Source organism: Panulirus ornatus, chromosome 50, assembly GCF_036320965.1.
Source record: "Panulirus ornatus isolate Po-2019 chromosome 50, ASM3632096v1, whole genome shotgun sequence".
Taxonomy (NCBI): Eukaryota; Metazoa; Arthropoda; class Malacostraca; order Decapoda; family Palinuridae; genus Panulirus; species Panulirus ornatus.
The window spans coordinates 28,123,086-28,135,836 of record NC_092273.1 but is presented as its reverse complement, the minus strand read 5'-3'; the positions used below and the strand labels follow the sequence as shown (position 1 = coordinate 28,135,836).

The 12,751-nt window shown below is 38.1% G+C and overlaps 1 protein-coding gene across 1 annotated transcript in view; it reads left to right on the top strand.

The window, feature by feature from the left end:
* Window positions 1-12,751, top strand: part of LOC139764430 (organic cation transporter protein-like) — a 55,555-nt gene that overhangs the window by 3,126 nt on the left and 39,678 nt on the right. The window contains exons 2-3 of the mRNA XM_071690981.1: window positions 6,575-6,749; window positions 8,407-8,515. Of these exons, the coding sequence (XP_071547082.1) occupies window positions 6,575-6,749; window positions 8,407-8,515 (284 nt within the window). The remainder of the gene's footprint in view (window positions 1-6,574; window positions 6,750-8,406; window positions 8,516-12,751) is intronic.

Here is a 12,751-nt window from a genome sequence, read left to right as displayed (position 1 = left end):
GGTAGAGGATGTGTGGATCAGGTGTTTGCTTTGAAGAATGTATGTGAGAAATACTTAGAAAAGCAAATGGATTTGTATGTAGCATTTATGGATCTGGAGAAGGCATATGATAGAGTTGATAGAGATGCTCTGTGGAAGGTATTAAGAATATATGGTGTGGGAGGAAAGTTGTTAGAAGCAGTGAAAAGTTTTTATCGAGGATGTAAGGCATGTGTACGTGTAGGAAGAGAGGAAAGTGATTGGTCCTCAGTGAATGTAGGTTTGCGGCAGGGGTGTGTGATGTCTCCATGGTTGTTTAGTTTGTTTATGGATGGGGTTGTTAGGGAGGTAAATGCAAGAGTTTTGGAAAGAGGGGCAAGTATGAAGTCTGTTGGGGATGAGAGAGCTTGGGAAGTGAGTCAGTTGTTGTTCGCTGATGATACAGCGCTGGTGGCTGATTCATGTGAGAAACTGCAGAAGCTGGTGACTGAGTTTGGTAAAGTGTGTGGAAGAAGAAAGTTAAGAGTAAATGTGAATAAGAGCAAGGTTATTAGGTACAGTAGGGTTGAGGGTCAAGTCAATTGGGAGGTGAGTTTGAATGGAGAAAAACTGGAGGAAGTGAAGTGTTTTAGATATCTGGGAGTGGATCTGGAAGCGGATGGAACCATGGAAGCGGAAGTGGATCATAGGGTGGGGGAGGGGGCGAAAATTCTGGGGGCCTTGAAGAATGTGTGGAAGTCGAGAACATTATCTCGGAAAGCAAAAATGGGTATGTATGAAGGAATAGTGGTTCCAACAATGTTGTATGGTTGCGAGGCGTGGGCTATGGATAGAGTTGTGCGCAGGAGGATGGATGTGCTGGAGATGAGATGTTTGAGGACAATGTGTGGTGTGAGGTGGTTTGATCGAGTGAGTAACGTAAGGGTAAGAGAGATGTGTGGAAATAAAAAGAGCGTGGTTGAGAGAGCAGAAGAGGGTGTTTTGAAGTGGTTTGGGCATATGGAGAGGATGAGTGAGGAAAGATTGACCAAGAGGATATATGTGTCGGAGGTGGAGGGAACAAGGAGAAGAGGGAGACCAAATTGGAGGTGGAAAGATGGAGTGAAAAAGATTTTGTGTGATCGGGGCCTGAACATGCAGGAGGGTGAAAGGAGGGCAAGGAATAGAGTGAATTGGAGCGATGTGGTATACCGGGGTTGACGTGCTGTCAGTGGATTGAATCAAGGCATGTGAAGCGTCTGGGGTAAGCCATGGAAAGCTGTGTAGGTATGTATATTTGCGTGTGTGGACGTATGTATATACATGTGTATGGGGGGGGTTGGGCCATTTCTTTCGTCTGTTTCCTTGCGCTACCTCGCAAACGCGGGAGACAGCGACAAAGTATAATAAAGAAATATATAAAATAAAATATGTAAATATATATGTGTATATATATATATATATATATATATATATATATATATATATATATATATATATATATATATATATATATATATATATATATATATATATATATATATATTCCTATGAGTCCACGGGGAAAATGAAACACGAAAAGTTCCCACGTGCACTTTCGTGTAATAATCACATCATCAGGGGAGACACAAGAGAGGAATATAACAGTCAGTTGTTATACATCGAGAGACGAAGCTAGGACGCCATTTGGTAAACATGTGATTATCCAAAACATACAACGAGCGTTCATAAACTTATTTTACAAATCATATCAACTATAAAGTTATCTAATTTGTACAGACCATCACTAATATTAAGATTATAATTCTTTGTGTATTTAATAATAGAAGATTTAATGATATTTCTCTTGGTAATAGAGTTAGAGTTAACAACTGAGATGGTGTTACTCCAGTCAATACAATGATCATAGTTTTTAACATGATTAAACAAGGCATTTGATTCCTGTCCCGTTCTTATACTATATTTATGTTGCTTAAGTCTAACAGAAAGATCCTTACCAGTCTGACCAACATAAAATTTATCACAGTTTCCACAAGGAACTTTATAGATGCAACCACGAGAATTTTCTGGTGAATTCCTGATTAAGATATTCTTTATAGTATAATTGTTGCTAAAGGCAACATATACATTAAAGGATTTAAGCAACATGGGAAGCAAAGTGAAATTATTATTAAAAGGGAGAACTAAAAGATTCTTGGTGTCAATGGGAGGTTTGGGCTCAACTGAATAAAATGATTTCTTTGCTAACTTAAGGGATTTATCAATGAAAGATCTAGGGTACTTTAACTTAGATCTAATAGAATATATCTTCTCAAACTCATCATCAATAAACTCTTGACTGCAAATGCGTAATGCCCTAAGTAACATAAATTGAAATCATGATAATTTAACTCTGTCATGTTGAGATGAGTAATAATAGATATATGAGCATACATTGGTGGGTTTTCTGTATATGCTAAACTTAAACTTGTTTCCTCGTCTATGGATCATGCAATCTAAAAATGGTAACATACCATTATTTTCATTTGTAGAGTAGATTTGATGCAAGGTACTAAATTGTTAAGTAAGGGGAGAAATATTTGTAAATTTTCATTTGTTGTCCAAACACAAAGAACATCATCTACATACCTAAACCAAATTGCATAAGAAGGTAAGATATCCTTTAGTAATTTTGTTTCAAAAAAGTCCATATAAAGATTACTTAGTACAGGTGAAAGAGGGTTGCCCATTGCCATTCCAAATTTTTGAGCATGATAATCTCCATTAAATTGAAATACACAGTCTTTTATACACAATTTTATCAGCTCATTGAAATTAGACTTTGAAACAGGTAAATGAATATCATCCAAGACATCAAATAAATATTCTAAAAGGTCATCAACTGGAACTTTAGTGAAAAGTGAGGAAACATCAAAGATGATTGGTTTGAAATCAAAATTGATATTGATATTGTTTAGCTTGTTGACTAAATCTACATTGTTCATGATATTAGAATTTGATACCTTACCTACTAAAGGGCTTAATACAGAAATTAACCATTTTGACAATTTATATGTGATGGAGCCTACTGAACTTACTATAAGTCTTGTTGGAAAATTCTGTTTATGTGTTTTGATAAGTCCATACATATACGGTAATGAAGGGGACAAAGATGACAAACTTTTGGTAAGAGAATTTTTACCTTTCAACAACAACTTCATTTCTTTATTGAAGTGAGAATTAACTGCTTCTAAGGGATTCTTATTAAGTTTAGAATATGTTGTGTTATTTAGAAGATCATTCATTTTAGATAAATAGTTACTTTTGTCTAAAATCACAACAGTGTTAGCCTTATCTGCTTTAGTAATATGTATATCCTTGTCTTTTTTTAAGGTGTTAATAGCTCTTATGAATCTTTTAGGGCAATTAGCTTCCACTGGTTTTGACAAACTGGCATACACTAAACCCTTACAGATATTAATATCATCATTACTTAAATTACTGTATTTTTCTAAATTACAAAAAGACTTTGTGACATCAACATAGCTGGCTTCTATGTTAGAGCACACAGCTTAAATCATAGCCTAATGCACACAAGAAATTTTTATCTAGTTGTTTATTAGACAGGTTTACCACAAAAGATAGGTTTGTGTTCTTGGTCCAGTCGCTGTTTTCAATAAGATGGTCCAACTTACGATTTAGTGACACTTGTAGCCTATTGCGTTCTTTTCTTAATTCATCATAGCAATAGTCCAACATCCGGTTCTTCCAGTGTAATAAATTTTATGTTGGTCAGACTGGTAATGATCTTTCTGTTAGACTTAAGCAACATAAATATAGTATAAGAACGGGACAAGAATCAAATGCCTTGTTTAATCATGTTAAAAACTATATCATTGTATTGACTGGAGTAACGCCATCTCAGTTATTAACTCTTTTACCAAGAGTAATATCATTGAATCTTCTATTATTTAATACACAAAGAATTATAATCTTAATATTAGTGATGGTCTATACAAATTAGATAACTTTATTGTTGATAAGATTTGTAAAATTATAAGTTTATGAACGCTCGTTGTATGTTTTTAACGATCACATGTTTACCAAATGGCGTCCTAGCTTCGTCTCTTTGATGTATATCAGCTGACTGTTATATTTCTCTCTTGTGTCTCCCTTGATCATGTGATTATTACACGAAAGTGCACTTGGGAACTTATCGTGTTTCATTTTCCACGTGGACTCATAAGAATATATTTATCCATATATATATATATATATATATATATATATATATATATATATATATATATATATATATATATATATATATATTTGTATAAATATATATATATATATATATATATATATATATATATATATATATATATATATATATATATATATATGTATATATTTTTTTTTTTTATACTTTGTCGCTGTCTCCCGCGTTAGCGAGGTAGCGCAAGGAAACAGACGAAAGAATGGCCCAACCCGCCCACATACGTATGTATATACATACACGTCCACACACGCAAATATACATACCTATACATCTCAATGTACACACACATATATATATATATATATATATATATATATATATATATATATATATATATATATATATATATATATTTTTTTTTTTTTTTTTTATACTTTGTCGCTGTCTCCCGCGTTTGCGAGGTAGCGCAAGGAAACAGACGAAAGAAATGGCCCAACCCCCCCCATACACATGTACATACACACGTCCACACACGCAAATATACATACCTACACAGCTTTCCATGGTTTACCCCGGACGCTTCACATGCCTTGATTCAATCCACTGACAGCACGTCAACCCCTGTATACCACATCGCTCCAATTCACTCTATTCCTTGCCCTCCTTTCACCCTCCTGCATGTTCAGGCCCCGATCACACAAAATCCTTTTCACTCCATCTTTCCACCTCCAATTTGGTCTCCCTCTTCTCCTCGTTCCTTCCACCTCCGACACATATATCCTCTTGGTCAATCTTTCCTCACTCATTCTCTCCATGTGCCCAAATCATTTCAAAACACCCTCTTCTGCTCTCTCAACCACGCTCTTTTTATTTCCACACATCTCTCTTACCCTTACGTTACTTACTCGATCAAACCACCTCACACCACACATTGTCCTCAAACATCTCATTTCCAGCACATCCATCCTCCTGCGCACAACTCTATCCATAGCCCACGCCTCGCAACCATACAACATTGTTGGAACCACTATTCCTTCAAACACCCATTTTTGCTTTCCGGGATAATGTTCTCGACTTCCACACATTTTTCAAGGCTCCCAAAATTTTCGCCCCCTCCCCCACCCTATGATCCACTTCCGCTTCCATGGTTCCATCCGCTGACAAATCCACTCCCAGATATCTAAAACACTTCACTTCCTCCAGTTTTTCTCCATTCAAACTCACCTCCCAATTGACTTGACCCTCAACCCTACTGTACCTAATAACCTTGCTCTTATTCACATTTACTCTTAACTTTCTTCTTCCACACACTTTACCAAACTCCGTCACCAGCTTCTGCAGTTTCTCACATGAATCCGCCATCAGCGCTGTATCATCAGCGAACAACAACTGACTCACTTCCCAAGCTCTCTCATCCCCAACAGACTTCATACTTGCCCCTCTTTCCAAGACTCTTGCATTTACCTCCCTAACAACCCCATCCATAAACAAATTAAACAACCATGGAGACATCACACACCCCTGCCGCAAACCTACATTCACTGAGAACCAATCACTTTCCTCTCTTCCTACACGTACACATGCCTTACATCCTCGATAAAAACTTTTCACTGCTTCTAACAACATGCCTCCCACACCATATATTCTTAATACCTTCCACAGAGCATCTCTATCAACTCTATCATATGCCTTCTCCAGATCCATAAATCCTACATACAAATCCATTTGCTTTTCTAAGTATTTCTCACATACATTCTTCAAAGCAAACACCTGATCCACACATCCTCTACCACTTCTGAAACCACACTGCTCTTCCCCAATCTGATGCTCTGTACATGCCTTCACCCTCTCAATCAATACCCTCCCATATAATTTACCATGTACATAATTCATACTGTCTGCCTTTTTCATTTTTTTGTTCCCATCGCCACCTCGCCACACATGGAATAACAACCCCCTCCCCCCTCATGTGTACGAGGTAGCGCTAGGAAAAGACAACAAAGGCCCCGTTCGTTCACACTCACTCTCTAGCTGTCATGTAATAATGCACCGAAACCACAGCTCCCTTTCCACATCCAGGCCCAAAGCAAAATAAGTATATATATATATATATATATATATATATATATATATATATATATATATATATATATATATATATATATATATATATATATATATATATATATATATATATATATATATATATACATATATATATATATATATATACATATATATATATATATATATATATATATATATATATATATATATATATATTATTATACTTAATAGCCGTCTCTCGCGTCAGCAAGGTAGCGCAAGGAAACAAACGAGATAAGTTAGGTGCAATCTTTGAGTGTTATCTTGGGTTTACGAAGCATGTAATTCAGTTTTTCCTCATCATGACAGGGTATTCCCTTGTGTCTTACCATACCTTGGGTGGGGCGTTCTTGGCTCCTGACGTGCGCTACACGTGCAGGCCCCCGCCCCACGCCCTCACAGCGAGCGTCGTTGTGTACCCGAGCGACGTCCCCGCGTCTGAGGCCAACTTTACCTACAACCCTGACGACCAGCTGATCAACCAGTAAGTTGTGATACGACCAGGGAATATCATTTTGTTATAATACGACCAGGAATATCATTTTGTTATAATACGACCAGGGAATATCATTTTGTTATAATACGACCAGGAATATCATTTTGTTATAATACGACCAGGGAATATCATTTTGTTATAATACGACCAGGAATATCATTTTGTTATAATACGACCAGGGAATATCATTTTGTTATAATACGACCAGGGAATATCATTTTGTTATAATACGACCAGGAATATCATTTTGTTATAATACGACCAGGAATATCATTTTGTTATAATACGACCAGGAATATCATTTTGTTATAATACGACCAGGGAATATGATTTTGTTATAATACGACCAGGAATATCATTTTGTTATAATACGACCAGGGAATATCATTTTGTTATTATACGACCAGGGAATATCATTTTGTTATAATACGACCAGGGAATATCATTTTGTTATAATACGACCAGGAATATCATTTTGTTATAATACGACCAGGGAATATCATTTTGTTATAATACGACCAGGAATATCATTTTGTTATAATACGACCAGGGAATATCATTTTGTTATAATACGACCAGGGAATATCATTTTGTTATAATACGACCAGGGAATATCATTTTGTTATTATACGACCAGGGAATATCATTTTGTTATAATACGACCAGGGAATATCATTTTGTTATAGTACGACCAGTAATATCATTTTGTTATAATACGACCAGGGAATATGATTTTGTTATAATACGACCAGGAATATCATTTTGTTATAATACGACCAGGGAATATCATTTTGTTATAATACGACCAGGGAATATCATTTTGTTATAATACGACCAGGGAATATCATTTTGTTATAATACGACCAGGGAATATCATTTTGTTATAATACGACCAGGAATATCATTTTGTTATAATACGACCAGGAATATCATTTTGTTATAATACGACCAGGGAATATGATTTTGTTATAATACGACCAGGAATATCATTTTGTTATAATACGACCAGGAATATCATTTTGTTATAATACGACCAGGGAATATCATTTTGTTATAATACGACCAGGGAATATCATTTTGTTATAATACGACCAGGGAATATCATTTTGTTATAATACGACCAGGAATATCATTTTGTTATAATACGACCAGGAATATCATTTTGTTATAATACGACCAGGGAATATGATTTTGTTATAATACGACCAGGGAATATCATTTTGTTATAATACGACCAGGGAATATCATTTTGTTATAATACGACCAGGAATATCATTTTGTTATAATACGATCAGGGAATATCATTTTGTTATAATACGACCAGGGAATATCATTTTGGTATTAAATTTTTCTTTTTTTTTTTTCAGTGTTATATAGTTTATGCTCACAGACGCTCGACCATTGTGTTTGGTGTGTGTGTATGTGTGTGTGTGGGTGTGTGTGTGTGTGTGTGTGTGTGTGTGTGTGTGTGTGTGTGTGTGTGTGTGTGTGTGTGTGTGAAGAACACGTAAGGACGAACGTGTTCAAGAATTGGTTGAATGTTATTAATCTTTAACGAGTAATGTTGTTATGAGGATAATGTGTACATCAATATAAAGATCAGAATAAAGTTAGAAATAGACTTCGATGCCTTCTTCTGCTGCAGGAATGCTTGTACCTACCCAGTACGGAACCATTCTACAGATGTAGAGGAGGAACCTTGTACAGAATGGGACTTCGACAACTCCACCTACGCGTCTACAGTCACGTCGGAGGTGAGGCAATGTGTACACCTGTTACACATACAGTGCATAACACTAGTGGATGTTACATGCCACGCAGAACGAGTTGGGCGTATATAGTTGTGGAACATAGAGGGAGATGTTACCGGACTCCGCCGCCGAGTGAGGAGTTCCTTTTGGGTGAGGCTGTATCCTCGTCAGTTGAGGAGGCAGAGTACCCTCTCGTCAGAGAACTTCAGAGGAGTGGCCATCCTCTCCCTGCCACTGAACGTAGCGTAGCCTTGGAGAAATGATTATAGATTGATGAACACAACATAGACAAGCTTTTCCTTCTAGCCTTCAACATTGTTTTCCTTTCATTATTTACTATAAACAAATGGTGTATGTGCCAACGCCTATATTCTATATGTCCCTTTTGAGTAAAACTGTCTAATGGGTGTATGTCTGGCGGGTTGGTATATAAGACTGGGTTGGAATGTCGGTTGTTTAGTGACTGTCATGTTATATTAGGATGGATTATGCTATGTCAGGGTTGTGTTTGCTGGGGTTGGACGACTAAGGGGTGATCTGTAAGGGGGTTGGTGGTTACATTGGGTCTGGATGCTGTTACATAGAACAGTGCCGACCATGTTGAGGTGGCAGTGTAATGGGAGCATCGTTATTTGAAAGTGAAGGTGTTCAGTGTTTGAAATTGCAAGGCAACCAACGATAATCCAAATGTGATTGTCCAAATCACATGTTTACCAAATGGCGTCCTAGCTTCGTCTCTGATGTATATCAACTGACTTATATTTCTCTCTTGTGTCTCTCCTAATGATGTGATTATTGCACGAAAGTGCACTTGGGAACTTATCGCGTTTCATTTTCCCCGTGGACTCATATATATATATATATATATATATATATATATATATATATATATATATATATATATATATATATATATATATATATTTTTTTTTTTTTTTTTTTTTTTTTTTTTTTTTTTATACTTTGTCGCTGTCTCCCGCGTTTGCGAGGTAGCGCAAGGAAACAGACGAAAGAAATGGCCCACCCCCCCCCCCCATACACATGTACATACACACGTCCACACACGCAACTATACATACCTACACAGCTTTCCATGGTTTACCCCAGACGCTTCACATGCCTTGCTTCAATCCACTGACAGCACGTCAACCCCTGTATACCACATGACTCCAATTCACTCTATTTCTTGCCCTCCTTTCACCCTCCTGCATGTTCAGGCCCCGATCACACAAAATCTTTTTCACTCCATCTTTCCACCTCCAATTTGGTCTCCCTCTTCTCCTCGTTCCCTCCACCTCCGACACATATATCCTCTTGGTCAATCTCTCCTCACTCATTCTCTCCATGTGCCCAAACCATTTCAAAACACCCTCTTCTGCTCTCTCAACCACGCTCTTTTTATTTCCACACATCTCTCTTACCCTTACGTTACTTACTCGATCAAACCACCTCACACCACACATTGTCCTCAAACATCTCATTTCCAGCACATCCATCCTCCTGCGCACATCTCTATCCATAGCCCACGCCTCGCAACCATACAACATTGTTGGAACCACTATTCCCTCAAACATACCCATTTTTGCTTTCCGAGATAATGTTCTCGACTTCCACACATTTTTCAAGGCTCCCAAAATTTTCGCCCCCTCCCCCACCCTATGATCCACTTCCGCTTCCATGGTTCCATCCGCTGACAGATCCACTCCCAGATATCTAAAACACTTCACTTCCTCCAGTTTTTCTCCATTCAAACTCACCTCCCAATTGACTTGACCCTCACCCCTACTGTACCTAATAACCTTGCTCTTATTCACATTTACTCTCAACTTTCTTCTTCCACACACTTTACCAAACTCAGTCACCAGCTTCTGCAGTTTCTCACATGAATCAGCCACCAGCGCTGTATCATCAGCGAACAACAACTGACTCACTTCCCAAGCTCTCTCATCCCCAACAGACTTCATACTTGCCCCTCTTTCCAGGACTCTTGCATTTACCTCCCTTACAACCCCATCCATAAACAAATTAAACAACCATGGAGACATCACACACCCCTGCCGCAAACCTACATTCACTGAGAACCAATCACTTTCCTCTCTTCCTACACGTACACATGCCTTACATATATATATATATATATATATATATATATATATATATTCATTTATTTTGCTTTGTCGCTGTCTCCCGCGTTAGCGAGGTAGCGCAAGGAAACAGACGAAAGAATGGCCCAACCCACCCACATACACATGTATATACATACACGTCCACACACGCAAATATACGTACCTATACATCTCAATGTATACATATATATACATACAGACATATAAATATATACACATGTACATAATTCATACTGTCTGCCTTTATTTATTTCCATTGCCACCTCGCCACACATGGAATAACAACACCCTCCCCCCTCATACGTGTGAGGTAGCGCTAGGAAAAGACAACAAAGGCCACTTTCGTTCACACTCACTCTCTAGCTGTCATGTAATAATGCATCAAAACCACAGCTCCCTTTCCACATCCAGGCCCCACAGAACTTTCCATATTTTACTCGAGACGCCTTACATGCCCTGGTTCAATCCACTGACAGCACGTCGACCCCGGAATACCATATCGTTCCAAGTCACTCAATTCCTTGCACGCCTTTCACCCTCCTGCATGTTCAGGCCCTGATCACTCAAAATCTTTTTCACTCCATCTTTCCAACTCCAATTTGGTCTCCCACTTCTCCTCGTTCCCTCCACCTCTGACACATATATCCTCGTGGTCAATCTTTCCTCACTCATTCTCTCCATGTGACCAAACCATTTCAAAACACCCTCTTCTGCTCTCTCAACCACAATCTCTTTATTTCCACACATCTCGTTTACCTTATTATTACTTACTCGATCAAACCACCTCACACCACAAATCAAACATCTCATTTCCAGCACATCCACCCTCCTGCCCATTGGTTCTCAGTGAATGTAGGCTTGCGGCAGGGGTGTGTGATGTCTCCATGGTTGTTTAATTTGTTTATGGATGGGATTGTTAGGGAGGTGAATGCAAGAGTTTTGGAAAGAGGGGCAAGTATGCAGTCTGTTGTGGATGAGAGAGCTTGGGAAGGGAGTCAGTTGTTGTTCTCTGATGATACAGCGCTGGTGGCTGATTCATGTGAGAAACTGCAGAAGCTGGTGACTGAGTTTGGTAAAGTGTGTGAAAGAAGAAAGTTGTGAGTAAATATGAATAAGAGCAAGGTTATTAGGTACAGTAGGGTTGAGGGTCAAGTCAACTGGGAGGTAAGTTTGAATGGAGAAAAACTGGAGGAAGTAAAGTGTTTTAGATATCTGGGAGTGGGTCTGGCAGCGGATGGAACCATGAAAACGGAGGTGAATGATAGGGTGGGGGAGCGGGCGAAAATTTTGGGAGCCTTGAAGAATGTTTGGATGTCGAGAACATTATCTCGGAAAGCAAAAATGGGTGTTTGAAGGAATAGTGGTTCCAACAATGTTGTATGGTTGCGAGGCGTGGGCTATGGATAGAGTTGTGCGCAGGAGGGTAGATGTGCTGGAAATGAGATGTTTGCGGACAATGTGTGGTGTGAGATGGTTTGATCGAGTAAGTAACGTAAGGGTAAGAGAGATGTTTGGAAATAAAAAGAGCGTGGTTGAGAGAGCAGAAGAGGGTGTTTTGAAGTGGTTTGGGCACATGGAGAGAATGAGTGAGGAAAGATTGACCAAGAGGATATATGTGTCGGAGGTGGAGGGAACGAGGAGAAGTGGGAGACCAAATTGGAGGTGGAAAGATGGAGTGAAAAAGATTTTGTGTGATCGGGGCCTGAACATGCAGGAGGGTGAAAGGAGGGCAAGGAATAGAGTGAATTGGATCGATGTGGTATACCGGGGTTGACGTGCTGTCAGTGGATTGAATCAGGGCATGTGAAGCGTCTGGGGTAAACCATGGAAAGCTGTGTAGGTATGTATATTTGCGTGTGTGGATGTGTATGTGTATACATGTGTATGGTGGTGGGTTGGGCCATTTCTTTCGTCTGTTTCCTTGCGCTACCTCGCAAACGCGGGATACAGCGATAAAGCAAAAAAAAAATACATATATATATATATATATATATATATATATATATATATATATATATATATATATATATATATATATATATATATATATATATATATATATATATATATATACATATTTATAAGAGAGAATGTTGGGGTGAAAAGAGTGGTG